Source organism: Accipiter gentilis, chromosome 31, assembly GCF_929443795.1.
Source record: "Accipiter gentilis chromosome 31, bAccGen1.1, whole genome shotgun sequence".
In the NCBI taxonomy this organism is placed as follows: Eukaryota; Metazoa; Chordata; class Aves; order Accipitriformes; family Accipitridae; genus Astur; species Astur gentilis.
In genome coordinates, this window is record NC_064910.1 from 3158469 (window position 1) to 3172031 (window position 13563).

At 47.2% G+C, this 13563-nt stretch overlaps 1 protein-coding gene across 4 annotated transcripts in view; it reads left to right on the top strand.

Moving 5' to 3' along the window:
- TMEM255B (transmembrane protein 255B) overlaps nt 1-13563 on the top strand; it is an 84310-nt gene that overhangs the window by 68784 nt on the left and 1963 nt on the right. For all 4 annotated transcript variants that reach the window (XM_049834097.1, XM_049834100.1, XM_049834098.1 and 1 more), the window contains 3 exons: nt 1521-1606; nt 4171-4330; nt 9669-9812. In XM_049834097.1, coding sequence (XP_049690054.1) covers nt 1521-1606; nt 4171-4330; nt 9669-9812 — 390 coding nt within the window. The remainder of the gene's footprint in view (nt 1-1520; nt 1607-4170; nt 4331-9668; nt 9813-13563) is intronic.

A 13563-nucleotide genomic window follows, 5' to 3' on the forward strand; every position in this document is an offset into this window, starting at 1 on the left:
GTGAGCTCCATTTCCAGATTGCAACCTAGACTGAGACTGTCCTTTTATAACCTAACTTCCATTTGGGGTTAGAAGAGCTGATTTGCATGAGACGCTAACCACAGATACAGCCTTGTCCTGGGCAGCAAAGCAATCCCAAGGCATCATTTTAACTTCCTTTTCACTTTAGCTTTGTCACCCAACTTCCACTGCTCAAGCAAATCCTGCTAAGGACAAGTGTGGCAAGTCTGAGACCAGCTGCAAGATGAACTTTCTCTGGTGCTGAGTGTGTGTGTTTAAGGCTTTGCTTTTTGCTGGGAACAAACACGTGAGGAACTCATCAACAGTGGCAGTTTTCACACTAAAAATGATGCACAGATCCAGAACTGAGGAGCTGAGAAACACCTGGTTTAACATCTCCCGTGGAGACTATCCCACAGACAAACACATTCATGGCTAAACAGAACTGTCTGACAGAAGCTTTTCTAAAGCAGGCATGTATTCCTAAGCATGCTCCTTCTACTTTTTCATTATGAGGAATTTTCCATTCAATAATACATTTTATTTGCATTTTGCGAACAAAATACTTCTCAGTGGTTACAGTCCACTTTTTTCTATCAAAATAAAAACTATAGAAAGAATGTATTTTCTGACCTGCTAGCTTTTAAAACCTGACAGTTCTCCAGGATTTCAAAGTCAATAAGCTAGAAATCTCAGGGAAAAAAAAGCCTTACATATAAAATATTTCAATTGGTCTGTAGTGTCAAATAGAAGTGATTAATGCTTACCACACTTAAGGAGTCATTAAAATGATTTCTTGTCTGGATGGAGAGTGGCTTACGTGTGCCTACCTTTATTGTTCTAACATCTGTCCATCCCTGCAATTCCTGCTCACACAAATAAACCTTTTCAGTTTTCTGTTCAAGAGCCTGCAGTAAATGGCACTTACTTGCTGGAGTGCTTGGATCTTTTCTGAGCGGTTTTGTTTGTGGGTTTGGAGATTGTTCTTCTTGTTGTTCCTAACTATTTCCTTCTTCAGGAGGGTGTTACTGAAAGGAGGGAGCTCCCATTATTGGAAGCTGTTCAGATAAATTGGCTTCTTTGCCCATTTCCCCACTACAATGGAGTGGTATTCTTACCCACTTCAGTGGCTTGCTGTGGTGTATCTCTCAAGACCCACGGTCCCTGCGTCACAGCCGTAGGGATCCACATCTCACAGCTGCAGACTCTGGGTCTCGGCACCAGGCAGTGCAGCAAAGGGCTTGAAAACTCTGGCAGCCCTGGCTGCAGGTCGCTGCTGGGGACTCTGGGCTCCGTGGGGCAAATGCCCCGAGAGTCTGGGGCTGACGTCCCAAATGAAAGTCTGGGAGCTCAGGGATGTCCTTCTGCCCTGCAGTCGTGGATTTTGGAATCTCAGGATCTTTCTGCGCAACAGGTAATAAAACCTAACACTGCAGTAGCTGCTTCTTTGTGGTCACTACGATGATTCACATAACACTGAAACACTGAGAATAAAAGTCAGTCTCTTTTTTTTTTGGCAGGTGACATGCTATACCTTAAACAGCAAGTGCCAGCTGAAAGTAAAGAGCAACACGTGCTATTGCTGTGACCTGTACAACTGTGAGAAGTAAGTACCTGTGTGCAGTCAATAGCCTCTGAGAAATCCTTGGCTGTTTGTCCCTCCTCTTAAATGTTGGGGGGGAGCGGGGGGGTGCCCTTAGGCTGGGAGAAGCAACACAAGGGACTTGTATGCTGAGCGATCCAGTTCCTCCACGATTGAAGTCCTGATGCCAGCAGAGAAAGAGGTCAGGGGTTGCATATTAGTGTTGGCATTATTCCAGTTTCTTTTTCTTTAAATATGTCCAGAAGCTCTTTGCTGTGTGATCAAAATCGACCACTCAGTCATAGCTCTGTCAAGATTTACTGTTGATGTTGTAGTGCAATTTTCCCATTAGATTTAATGAATCCTTTTTTTTTCTACCAAACTGGGGGAAACTGAATGAATAGGAACATAGGTGTCCATGAGCAGAGATCATGTTGTAGGCATATGCAGAGCTCTTTTGTTACCAACAGCCTCTGTAGGCATGGAATTTTGCTAAATTGTCATAGGATAGATACAGAGAGTCTTGTGAGTGTTTTCTGAAGCTGTCCATTTGACTTCATCGTTACCAAAGCATGAGATGTCAGAAGATAAGAAAGGAAATGTCTGGATATGCTTACAAAGATCAGCCAAAGGTTAGCAAGGGTTGCCATGCATTAATTTAACAGGAGTTAAAAAGGTGATTAGGAAAACTACATCACAGTAAAGTCCAAGGGTTTATAATGTGGAAGACAGATGAACTAGCACAACTGACTGGCCACCTGGCACACAGAGATTTCAGCTGCAAGCAGCATCATGTCTTGCTGCATACAAGAAACTGGGGAGAATTTCCCAGAGCAGGTCTTCTACCTCTGCACACCTCAGTATCATCTTATCATGCACAATCATGCAACCTCTGCAACCCTCTACAGTTCACCCACAGTCAGTCTTCTTTCTTTCCCTCTATGTATTTCTCATCTTTCTTCCTTCTTACGTCTCCTGTTTTATTTTGGTTTTGCCTCCTTTTCACATGCTAGCAGCCCTGAATAACCTCAGTCCTCTGTAAACCTTGGCTAGTGTGCTGCCAGACATGAACATTTTAGGTGTAGGGGAATGAGGCTGGCACAATGAGGCTTCTACACAAGGCTTCTGCTCTTGCCCAGATCCTGACTCAACTAGAGAAGCAAAATGAAATCTGGGACTAGAGGGAAGTCCTCTGTGCATGTGTATTTCCATGCACACAAGAGACACAAAGTGAGTGCCATTGTCAGCAATCCACAGTGCACAGCAAGATTTTATGGCACTGGCATGGACAAATCTGGAGTAAAGAAGCAGTCTTGCTGCTCTACAGATTTGGCAGTTCCAGTTCGTAGGCCAGCTACAGAGAAGTAGGACGAGACACAGTCTCACAAAGTGACTTTGTGTCAGTCATGCAACAGACCGGTACACAGCCAGGATTCCAACTCAGATTTCCTCAGCCTCACGGCAGCTGAAGCTAGAGGTTTAGTTAAGCAATGTCTGGGCTCATGACAGGGCTTAAGTGAACTCAACAGTAGTGGATCTGCAGTGCCAGAACCATGCCCCACAACAAATAATTGGTCATTTCCAGGAATTGCCATGCTCGGCTTGGTTCTTCCCAGAAATGTTGTGAGTTTCTCCATGCTGATACCTTCCTCTGCAGAGCTTTCCCTAACCACCATCCCCACTACTGCCCCATGTGCTGGGCATGGAGGAACAGAAGAGTGAGCACAAACTTCTCACTTCTGGTTTCCACCATAAGCTGATGGCAATTTCCTAACAGTCCAAAACCAGACTTGGCATTTAAAACATCTTTCCAACTCAAATAGCTGCTCTAGGAGCTCATTAGTGGGCTAGCATTAAGGCAGGTACTGGAAGGAACCACAGGAAACTGTGGTTTCAAATTTTGCAGTAGGATATTTCTGACTTTCAGCAAGACAATCAGGATCGACTTCACAACATGCCTGATTTACAATAACCAGTGCAATGTAGGAATATAAACAAACAAAGATTTCTGGATAGTACAGTCCGTAGTGTAAAGGCACAACTTTATACTGTACTGTTAATTTGGAACTGCATCTGTTAATTTGGAACCACAGACCCCATAAACAAATGTAGCCAGCTGGCAAAATCTCCTTTCCTGTGGTTGAATTAATGCTTAAGCAACTTGCCTTTCCCAGTGTTAAAGATGCTAGCAGATTTCCAGGTGAACTGGCAAAACAAGCAGTGTGAAGCATGCTTTAGCTGGTAGCTAAATGACAAGGGCAGCATCCATACGTCAGGACTATGCCTGTGTTCAGAGACCCTCAGAAAAAAAAAAAAGAAAAAAAAAGAGTCCCTGCTGGTGCACAACAGCAATCAGCCAAACTAGGGCTGGTATTCGTTGGACTACGTGTCTAATGCTGGCATTAACAGAGCCAGTATTTGTCTACAGTAGAGCTTTCTCCAGTTCATCTGAGCACTCTTTGGTGGGAGCATGGATGAAGTCCTTTGCCAAAGAGGAAAGTAAGCAGGAGGGATTCAGATCCTCTGGTGCTCTGTATTATATGCAAAACCATTCCCACAGCAGTGACGTTGTCTGCATTCCCTTTCAGTTCAGAGCAGTCTGCCAGCTACTACGAATTTCTCGGTGTGAGCGGCTGTCAGGATGTGGTTCACCTCTATAGGCTGCTGTGGTCCTCCACAGTCCTCAACATCATCGGGTTGTTTCTGGGGATTATTACGGCAGCCATTCTTGGGGCATTTAAAGACATGGTAAGGCTCAGTCTTTTGCTTTCTGTGAGGACTTCGGTGCTTGTTGGTGTTATCAAGCGGGTTAAAACCAAGGAAGCGTAAGTGTACGAAGGAGACACTTTAAACATATTGCCTGTGTGATCTGGGAGTCTGGAGTCATATCTTTAGGCTAAGCTGTTGCCAGCTGCTCACAGCTAAGTAGGTCAAGCCTGGTCAAATACATGATTGGAAAGGAAAAATCAGGCGTCTGTGTGAACAGATGCTGTCAATTCACTTAGTGGCTCTTTTTTTCCCTCTAATTCAGCACTGAACATGTGGGCCAGCACAGAGTTTGAGGATGCAAGTTTGTAGCTAACATGTAAAACTCAAGTCCTAGGTGTGACTATTTAACCTTATGTAGATCTTTTCCCAAGAATGGGGATTAACTCAAGTTTTTATTTAAACGGTTGTAGTCAGGTCACATTAACCTCCTCTTGTTTCACTAAGGAATGCTATCCTCTAACTGCTCCCTGTGCCACAGCACCATGTGCTGCTGTGCACCACTGCATTCAGAAGAGGCCGTGTGCTAGGAGGGATTCTGTAATACAGTGCCTCATCTGCCTACATTTTCTGACATGTTAAAAGGGTGAAGTTGCTGTTCCTGACATTATCACTGTCAGCGGTCATGTTTGCTAAAGCACTGCCTAAAGACCGACCGAGTGGCTCATGATTTACTAGGCACTCAGAAGAGTAGATGGTCCCAGCCCAAAGAGCTTCCAAACTAAACGGGCAGAGGCGTGGGGATGGGGGTGAAGTACAGGAGCCAAAGGGAGGTTATGATAGCAGCACAGGTCATCTGAGATCCGTGAGGTTTCTGGTGACTGTTCCAGAGGAGAAAACTAAATAGAAAGACAGGGGAAAGGAAAGAAGAGAGGGATGGAGCAGGGAAGAGAAAGCAAGAGAGACAGGTGAGGTGTGTGCTGGGGAGGGGGCAGACTAGAGAGAAAGAGCTGCTCAGAGCTGGCAGCCAGTGAGCCAAGGGCCCAGTGAGAGTGGAGGCCATCCAGGCCCTGCTCTTGCCCCCCCAGCATCCCTTAGCAAGCAAGTCCAGGGTATCTACAACATGTGTCAGGTGCTTAAAACCATGTGACAGAGCAGAGCCACATGAATTATTTGAAATTCGCCTTTGTGAGGTGTTGCAAAATGTTTGCTGGAAATATTCCTCTCTCTAGCTTAAGGCAAACAAGCACACTGAGCCTTCGCATGTAAGAAATACGCAGCTGCGCTGTCTTTTATGTGATGGGACTCTTGCAAGGACTTGATAACAAATTGCAGCCAGCCAGTGAAGAGTTGCAGCTGCTTGATGGGAAGGAGTGGAAGCAGCTTTCCCAGCTTAATTCATCCCCTCCCTGTGAGAGGAGGAATGGCAGAAGGGGAGCAGAAACGATGACAGTGAGAAACGAGGGGAAGAGCTACATGAGGAGAGGAAGGCAGGAATCATCTACAGTAAGTCTTTGGTAGAACACTACAGCTTTCCAGCGCTGCTATGTATTTTCCCCTGCCTACCAGATTGCTGTGAGTGCCTCCACGAAGGGCACCTGTGGGAGTTGCTAGTGCTCCCCCGAGGTGCGGAAGGGTGCAGGGAGCCAGCCTGAGTCCACCTAATCGTCTTACACAAACCGAAGCTTACGCCGGATTTGGGCTGATGCTCTGTAGCAGGGTGAGCTCCCACACCTCTGTGCTGTGCGGCAGTCATCACTGTGCTGCTTGCGAGGAGACTAGGAGACGTTCCTGGGAGAACTGGGGTACCCAGAGCCTGGCACGTTCCCTTGCTGGGTTGCAGAGCCTGGCTCAAGAATAAAGCCGTGCAAGGAAATTGCAGCAGCAGTAGATGTGCAGCTTCCCCTTGGCTCGGCTAGGGCAAGTCTGTCAGGGCTCCAGCTACAAACCTGATCTGAATAAGCTGTTTAATGTCTCTCCTGCAGCGGGAGGAGAAACAAAACCCTCGTGAGCTTAAGGGAAAGATGAGTTTGTGTCAGTTACCTCAGCACAGGAGCCATGCTATGCTTGTGAAAGTGTTACTAAAGCAGCAATCCAAAATGCAATGATTGCTCCTTGCTCCTGCCTGTGCTTTTCCGGGGTCCTTCGGAGTGACATAGTGGAGCTGGTTTGCTGATCTGCTGCTTGCTTTCGTTATGAAAGGAGTAACTCTTGGGGGAAGATGAGGGCCAAGAAAACATCAAGCAGAAGAGGGAGAGAAGGGGGCATGGAACTGAAATAAGAAAAAATCCCCTTCAAAATGTGCGGGAGAACAATTTTCTTTCTTTCAGGATGTCACCTTTCCACTGAAATGTTCACTGGCATTTTGCAGGGAGAGCCGCAAAGCCCGCTGAAAGGCCTCAGGGCATTGCTCCGAGGTTGGCTTCCAGAAAACACAGAGCCAGGCTGACTAGTGAAACAAAAAAACATCGTGTTTATCTCTGGGGAACGCTGGCAGCCAAAACATGTTACAAAGGGGAGAGTTTGCAAAACAGTGCCGTTGCCTCTAAACCCATCGCATTTCCTGGACAGAAAAAAAAAGAGAAGTGTTGTTTTGGTTGTTGCGGGTTTTCTTTCTTGTGACAAATTCCCTGCAGACCCTGGCATGCTCCCCACGGTTTTGCTGCCTGCCAGAGGGCTGTGCTGGCTCAGTGGGAAACATTTCATCCTCTCCTGACCCCCAAGGTGTCAGCTCTCAGTGGCTCCCGTGTCACCCATCAGGCCGTCCTCTGTGATCTGTTGGGTGCTGGGGGAGCTGCAGTGGTTACGACGTACCCTCCTTTTCAGATCTACGGTGTGCTGGGATAGAGGACAGTGGCTAGGCAGCTACCTTAAAGTCACCTTTAACAAAAAGCAGATTAAGATATAATGTCAATAGAAGTATGTTCTTGGAGCATCCAAAATGGTAAAACACTGTGATTATTTTTTACAGAAGACAGAGATGAAGAAATGCATGGAAAACTTCACTTGCTGGTTCTAAGAGTTAATCTAGAAACTGCCTTCCCTGCCCCAGTATTCACTGGATGACTTGTAGATGTTTTCCTGACACACCTTGCCAAGGAATCTGCCTGCCCTGAGTTTAGGGTTGCATTAATCAGATCTACTGATGGTCCTGGGGGGGTTGCTGGCTGTTTTTTGTTCAATTAGTCTCCTGCTTGGAGTCCTCAAGGGAATCTGAACAGATTAAATATCATTTCCTTATCCCCTCTCCTCTTCTCTCACCATGCTCTAAGAAGGAAAACAAAATGAACCCCTAATTACTGAGCTACTTGCCATGTGTTCCTGTCTTAGCACTTGTGCACCTAAAGGTGCAGTCTGACGTTAAAAGTAGTTGTGGCTCAGAAATAAATGCTTTGGCAGCAGCTTGCATGAACAGGTGGGGGGCGGCCAGAGAGCCCCCCCCCAGCATTACCTGGCTTCCCCACGGCTCCCTGGCGGTTCACAGCTCCTTATCTCTTTAACTTGGGTGGTGATTCAGTTTAAAATGTCTCCACCAACCATTCTATTTTGTGTGACCAATTTAACATAGTGTCATCACTGGAATAGTTGATAAAAGCATTTAACCACCTTCAGTTCCTGCAAATCATTGCTGGCTCCAGGCTGAGACCAGCTAGCTTGATAACAAGGTGCTCCGATCAGTGGATTTGGGGTGGGTGACTCCCCAAAACTGTCTTCTAGGACTCTTATGATGTTCATCCTTAGCAATTGCAGAGCGTTGCTGCTGCGGACAGAGAGAACGTAAGAGGACCGAGAGAGGTTCCTGGGAGAAGGACAGCAGCACCCGAAGGGACCCACACCAGAGAGCTGGTGACAGATGAAGAATAGGCATCTGTGCTTCACGCTGGGCAAAAAAAAGCATTTCTTGCCGCCTTTTTGTCCATAGCCAGAAGGATCTGATCACGGCAGGGCCTCCCTCCTCCCAGGACGGGCACTGCCACTCTAGGCACGGCCGAGCCCCGGCTGCCGTTGGCCACGTCTCTGGCCCCAAACCTTTGGTCTGAGGCAAGCTCATTAGCTGCTTCTTGAAAGGCAGCGTCTCTCCATTTCTCCCCACCTTATCCACCCAGCCGGGCGGGTAGGAAGGAGGTGTTTTGAGGAGGGTACCTTGAAGATAAGAGACTTGCCTTCTGCCATGAAATAGGCTCTCTGATTTCGACCCAGCCTTTCTCTGCACCAGCTCCTGGGGTGCTAAATGTTTTCAGCGAGCTAAGGCATAGACTGTCAGGTAACCTCATGTGGTACGTCAGTGACTTAGACAATGTTTTTCTTCTACAAACACAATTAATGGACCTCTTTCTCAATCACAGAGAGATCTCACACTATCTCCAGAGGATGCAGTGATTTATGTCTCTCACTGATAAAACTGAAAGGAAATGCCAAAAAACCCCCACAACATCCTGGCTGCTGCTTTCAGCATTTGTTTGGCAACCACCATATTTTATTATTTCAGTAAAAAGAAAATTCCATGCTCTCATGCAGAGGAATCTGCTAACAAAAACAAAGGAGAGAACAGAAACCACTGGATTTGTCTCACTTTGCAAAACAGAGGGACATGAAAATCTTTCACAGAGCTCTACTGTCCTTCACAAATGGTTATATAGCACAGGGGTTTAGGGTTTAACACATGCCCCCTTTCACATTCAGCTTTTGCTCTTCTTTTTTTTTTCCTCCCCCAGTTGTATTAGCTGGTTTAATATGAGCTATTACTGCTTCCTGCAAAGCTCCTCTCACGTTGCAGTTAAGGGACATGCCAATAAAGCCATGGGATACGATGAAGGATTTTCTGCAGTAGGAATGAAATATGCACGTGGGGGGTGGTATTGGACAGCCAGCAGCAAACTCCATTTCACAAGCGAGAGGGAGCTGTGAAAGAAGAGCAAATGGTCTGGAAAGGGAGACCTTTGTAGATCTGAGTATGAAAGCAGAGAGAAGAGAATGAGGGCATCAGGTAGTTGCTGTTGGAAGGAGTCTGCAGCAGATTGTGAAGGACTGGGTGTTTGGTGCTGGAGGGAATAAGAAGAGGCGGTCAGAGCTACATGCTGTGCTCTTGAGGGTGTCTCGGGTCTGGAGTCCTGCCAGTGCTTCTGTAACTGGTGCTAGGGAAGCACCAGCCGTCTTTTTCCAAGGGGAGAAGATTAAAATAGCTGTGTATTTCTGGTCAGAAAATTCACTGCAGATACACCCTCCTCTCGTTCTGTCTGCTCCTTGTTTTCTTGTAGTACTGGTATTGTGCTGGAAAATAGCAAGTTGTTAAATTGCCTAGCTGCTTGTGTTAGGACCAGTTCCTGCTCCAGCCCCCTCTGCACCCTGCTGATAAATTGTTGTCTTCTGTGCTCAACAGGTACCTCTGTCCCAAATTGCTTTCAGTGCTGCACCTCCTCCTCAGATCCTGTACAATCCTGCCCAGCAGATCCTGACATATGCTGGCTTCTGTCCTTCTGCAGCAACTATTTCTACGTATCCATCCTACCCGTTGCCTCTTCAGGTACAGTACAAAACGGCACCCTTCTTACTTCATCAGAAAAGCATAAGCTGCTACTGAGTACAAACTCTGCAGTGGTAGATCTTGGCTCCTGGGCATTTGAAACGAGGCAAGGAAGTTGGATCCCAACTCTGGGATGACTTAGTCTGGGCCGAGTGCTCAAGTCTGTTCTCAGATCTCAGCTTTTCTCTGGTTGTCCTTTGGACTCTGTCTGCTGACCAGGAATCCCAGTGTGGGATTAGAACCGTGCTGCAGCAGTCATGAAGGTGAACACAGTCCCCATGTTGGGCAAGATAACACAGTCCCCATGTTGGGCAAGATAAAGCAGCAACAGAGGCACTGAGGAAGCCAAAGGAAGCATCTGATACACACAGGATTTGGCAGAAAAGTTTACACACCTTAGCCCACCTTACTCTTAATATGGAGATAAGTAGACTAGGACTCATCAGATGGAAAGGAGACAAGAAAGGGGAGAGAATAAGATGTCTGTGAAATAGGAAGTGTTTTTACACACCAGTGAAGATTCAAATGCCACAGAATGTTGTGGAAGAGTATAAATGAAGGGTTAGGAACATCAGCTGCTGTTAAATACAGGGATTCAGGTGTCACTTGCAGCCCAGCAAGTCCCCACATGGCTGCCTGCCACAAGAACCAACGGGGCCTCATCAGAAGATGGAGCCCTTTTTCTTTAGCTTCCTATAAGCATCTGCTACAGGACACCGCCGGGAGACAGGTACAGAAAGCTGCCAGAGGTGCAGCTTTCTCCCCTTGTGGGAGGGGATGCGACATGAGCTGAGTCAACACTGCTTCGCCTCTTTCAGAAAGATGAGGTGCAAGTCGGGCTCCAAACCTGTGCCATGTCCAGCCAGAGCTGGCCTGGAAAATGCAGGGAGTGGTGCTGAGGATGGTGTTTGCTTTTTTTTTTTTCCTGCCCCCAAGCGAGGTGAAGAATGTCAGGTGAGCTGGTAAACAGCTGAATGTACTGGGACCCTGAAGCAATCATAGGAGTTTAGGTTTTTTAAAGCACAGTAAGACTGTTTTGTTCTGTCCAATGGCTTCTTATACTTTGGCTGTGCAGTGCTAGACCAATAGGTACCACAAGTTTTGCAATACTTGTTAATTGAAAACACTGCATGTTTAGCATGAAGTAGCTGTGGACCAGCTCTCCACATCTGCTCAGGGCCAAGAAGCTACCTGGCACAAGTACTGGGACATGATGATCACCCACACCAGTGAATTGTTAGCATGCTCCTGGTATGGGTTTGGCCTAGACCACCTAACAGTCTCCCAGCAATGCTCAGGAAGGGCTCAGAAGCCGGCAAGGGCAGTTCCTGGTAGGTAGTGTGCATACAGACAGTCACGCTGGTTTGGTGATAGGAGTTCAGCTGTAGGGATGTGATATGTGCTGTGCCAGTTGGCTTCACAGCCAGAGAACAGTCCTTGGCATGTCTTATTTATTAACATAAATGGGGCCAGGCACTTTTGGAGACCATGGGTTGAGAGGAAAAAAAGAACATCTCTTTTTGTTTGCTTTTAGCTGAAAAGCTGTGCTGTTCTGCAGAGTTGTTAGCATGTAGCCAAGAGTAGAGAGAGACGGGGATAAAAACAGATGAAAGAAAGCAGTTAAGCTGAAAAGATGCATGTAAGTACTCATGAGGATCAATTGTAACTGTTCAGTCCTGTGTCCACTGAGAAACAGAAATATATCATATTTACCCCAAATTCTTAACTGCATTCCGAAACAGAGTTCTTTTCCTAGATTTCTGCTTTTTCTAAGAAGTGTGTTCATTTGTCTTCTCTCCCTTTCATAACATCCAGAGGCAGACACCACCAGCTGTCCCCAAGCCAGGAGAGGTTAGCAAGAAGCACTGGGCTCCAAAAGGGAAAGCGCTTAATCCTTTTCGGGGGGGGGGGGGGGGGGGGAAGAGGCAAGCCGCCTTCCTGCATGTATGAGCTCACTATGTTGTAGTTTGGAGAGAAGTAATTTCTGCATCAGTATACAAGTTAAAAAATCATAATAACCTTACTCAAAGCTATAAATGGTGAACGTTAGAAGCAGGCCAAATTAGGAACAGCCAGAAGCATAACCATCATCCGCTTCCATTACTTGAGAGCTGGGGGCTGAATCCATGGGGCTGGAGGTCTTCATGACCCATCTAAGTCCTCCAAGCAGTGCCCAGCTGCTGGATTCAGGCCTTCATAAGCCCTGCTCAACTGGTCCTAGTCCTTAAGGCAACTACGGGCCCTGGGGCTGGGATTCATCTGGCTAAATGCAGGGGCTGTCGCATGTAGGGATCTAGGGCTGCCTGATCATGAGATTAGGAAGCCACCCGGCCGCTACTGCCGCTCCGGGAGGGTCCAGGTCCTGTAGTCCCCATGTCACATCTGTGTGGATGTCTGCGATATCCCATGGCACCCCAAAAGGGCTGGACGCTTACATGTGGGCAACTGAATTGAGCTCTAGCTGTCCATAGTGTAGGAGAGCCTGCCTGAACTGGTCTACCCTTTAAAATCCACGGAGAGCGCCACGCGTGGATAATCTCAGGCTAAAGATGTACGATATAAGTGCTACAAATGCACCCCAAAGGCCTTTCCACTGATGAGGGGTGGGATTCAGTTGCTACATGTCACTGTGTCATGCGCGTAGATATCTACATTCTCGAGCCTATAACTGAGACACCAAAATCCGAGGCTGAACCCTGTGTCCTAGGGGTGCAGTTCAGTTGCCTAAAGATACAGCTGGCTGATGTGGGCCAAGGTCTACATGAGAGTCACACATACTTCTGGAGCAGCTGGCAGAGGGTGCCCTTGGGCATCTCAAAAGGCATAACGTTTTTGCTTCCACGTAGACCAAGATCGACATAAGGGCCCCGAGACACACTTCTCTTCTCAGCATTCCCTTTGGCTCACCAAAGGTTTGGCTAAACACTGTCCCTAAGCCCCTGCATTTCACGTCGTCCTGTACCTGCCCCCAGCTGGGGCAAGGTCACACGTGCCGGTTCTGTACAACAAAAGGAGCAAAACCTTCTTCAGCTAAGAGTTAGGGAAGAAAAACAGTGACTTGATGGCAGTTAATGAAGTAAAGCAGTTAGCAATCAATTACCAACTAATAACTCTAGTTTGAACCCTCACCTTAACCAGAGGAAATCCACAGCAGTAGTTCTTCCTCCTGGGAACATATCCCACCTTGGCTTAGTCTGGCATGGAACACGCCTAGCCTAAGCGCTGCCCCCACTTGCCTGGACCGGAGCTCCGTTAGCTCAAAGACCGTGAACCCGAGTTCAGCCGTGGCTCCCACCATTGAGCACATTCATTCCTAATCTTCTGCTGAATCCAGTCTTTCACTGAATAACTGCTTGCTGGAGGGGCAAACAGTCTTTAAGAAAACCACAACCTGAGCTGGGGGGTAAACGCTCCTCAGTTCACCTCACGCTTCCTCGTCCACAAGCAGCTGTCAGCCAAATGCAAAAGAGAAAGGGTGGTAGCAGGAATGCATTTTTGACAAGGATGTAACCAACATTTCTTTTGTTTACTGTGGCGTGTGCTAACAAAATCACTCATCCCTTACTGGTACAGTTCAGTCACAACTAGTCTTGGGAACAGGCCTGCCAACTGGTCAGGTAAATGATTAGCTGTGCAGGGACTGGTGGTGATGACAGCAGTAAGGGTTGTGCCAGTCATTCCTGCCAGAGGAGAACGCGTTACAGAAGCAATTCCAGGCAGACAGATGGAAACAGTGGCTGCAGTTTGAGGG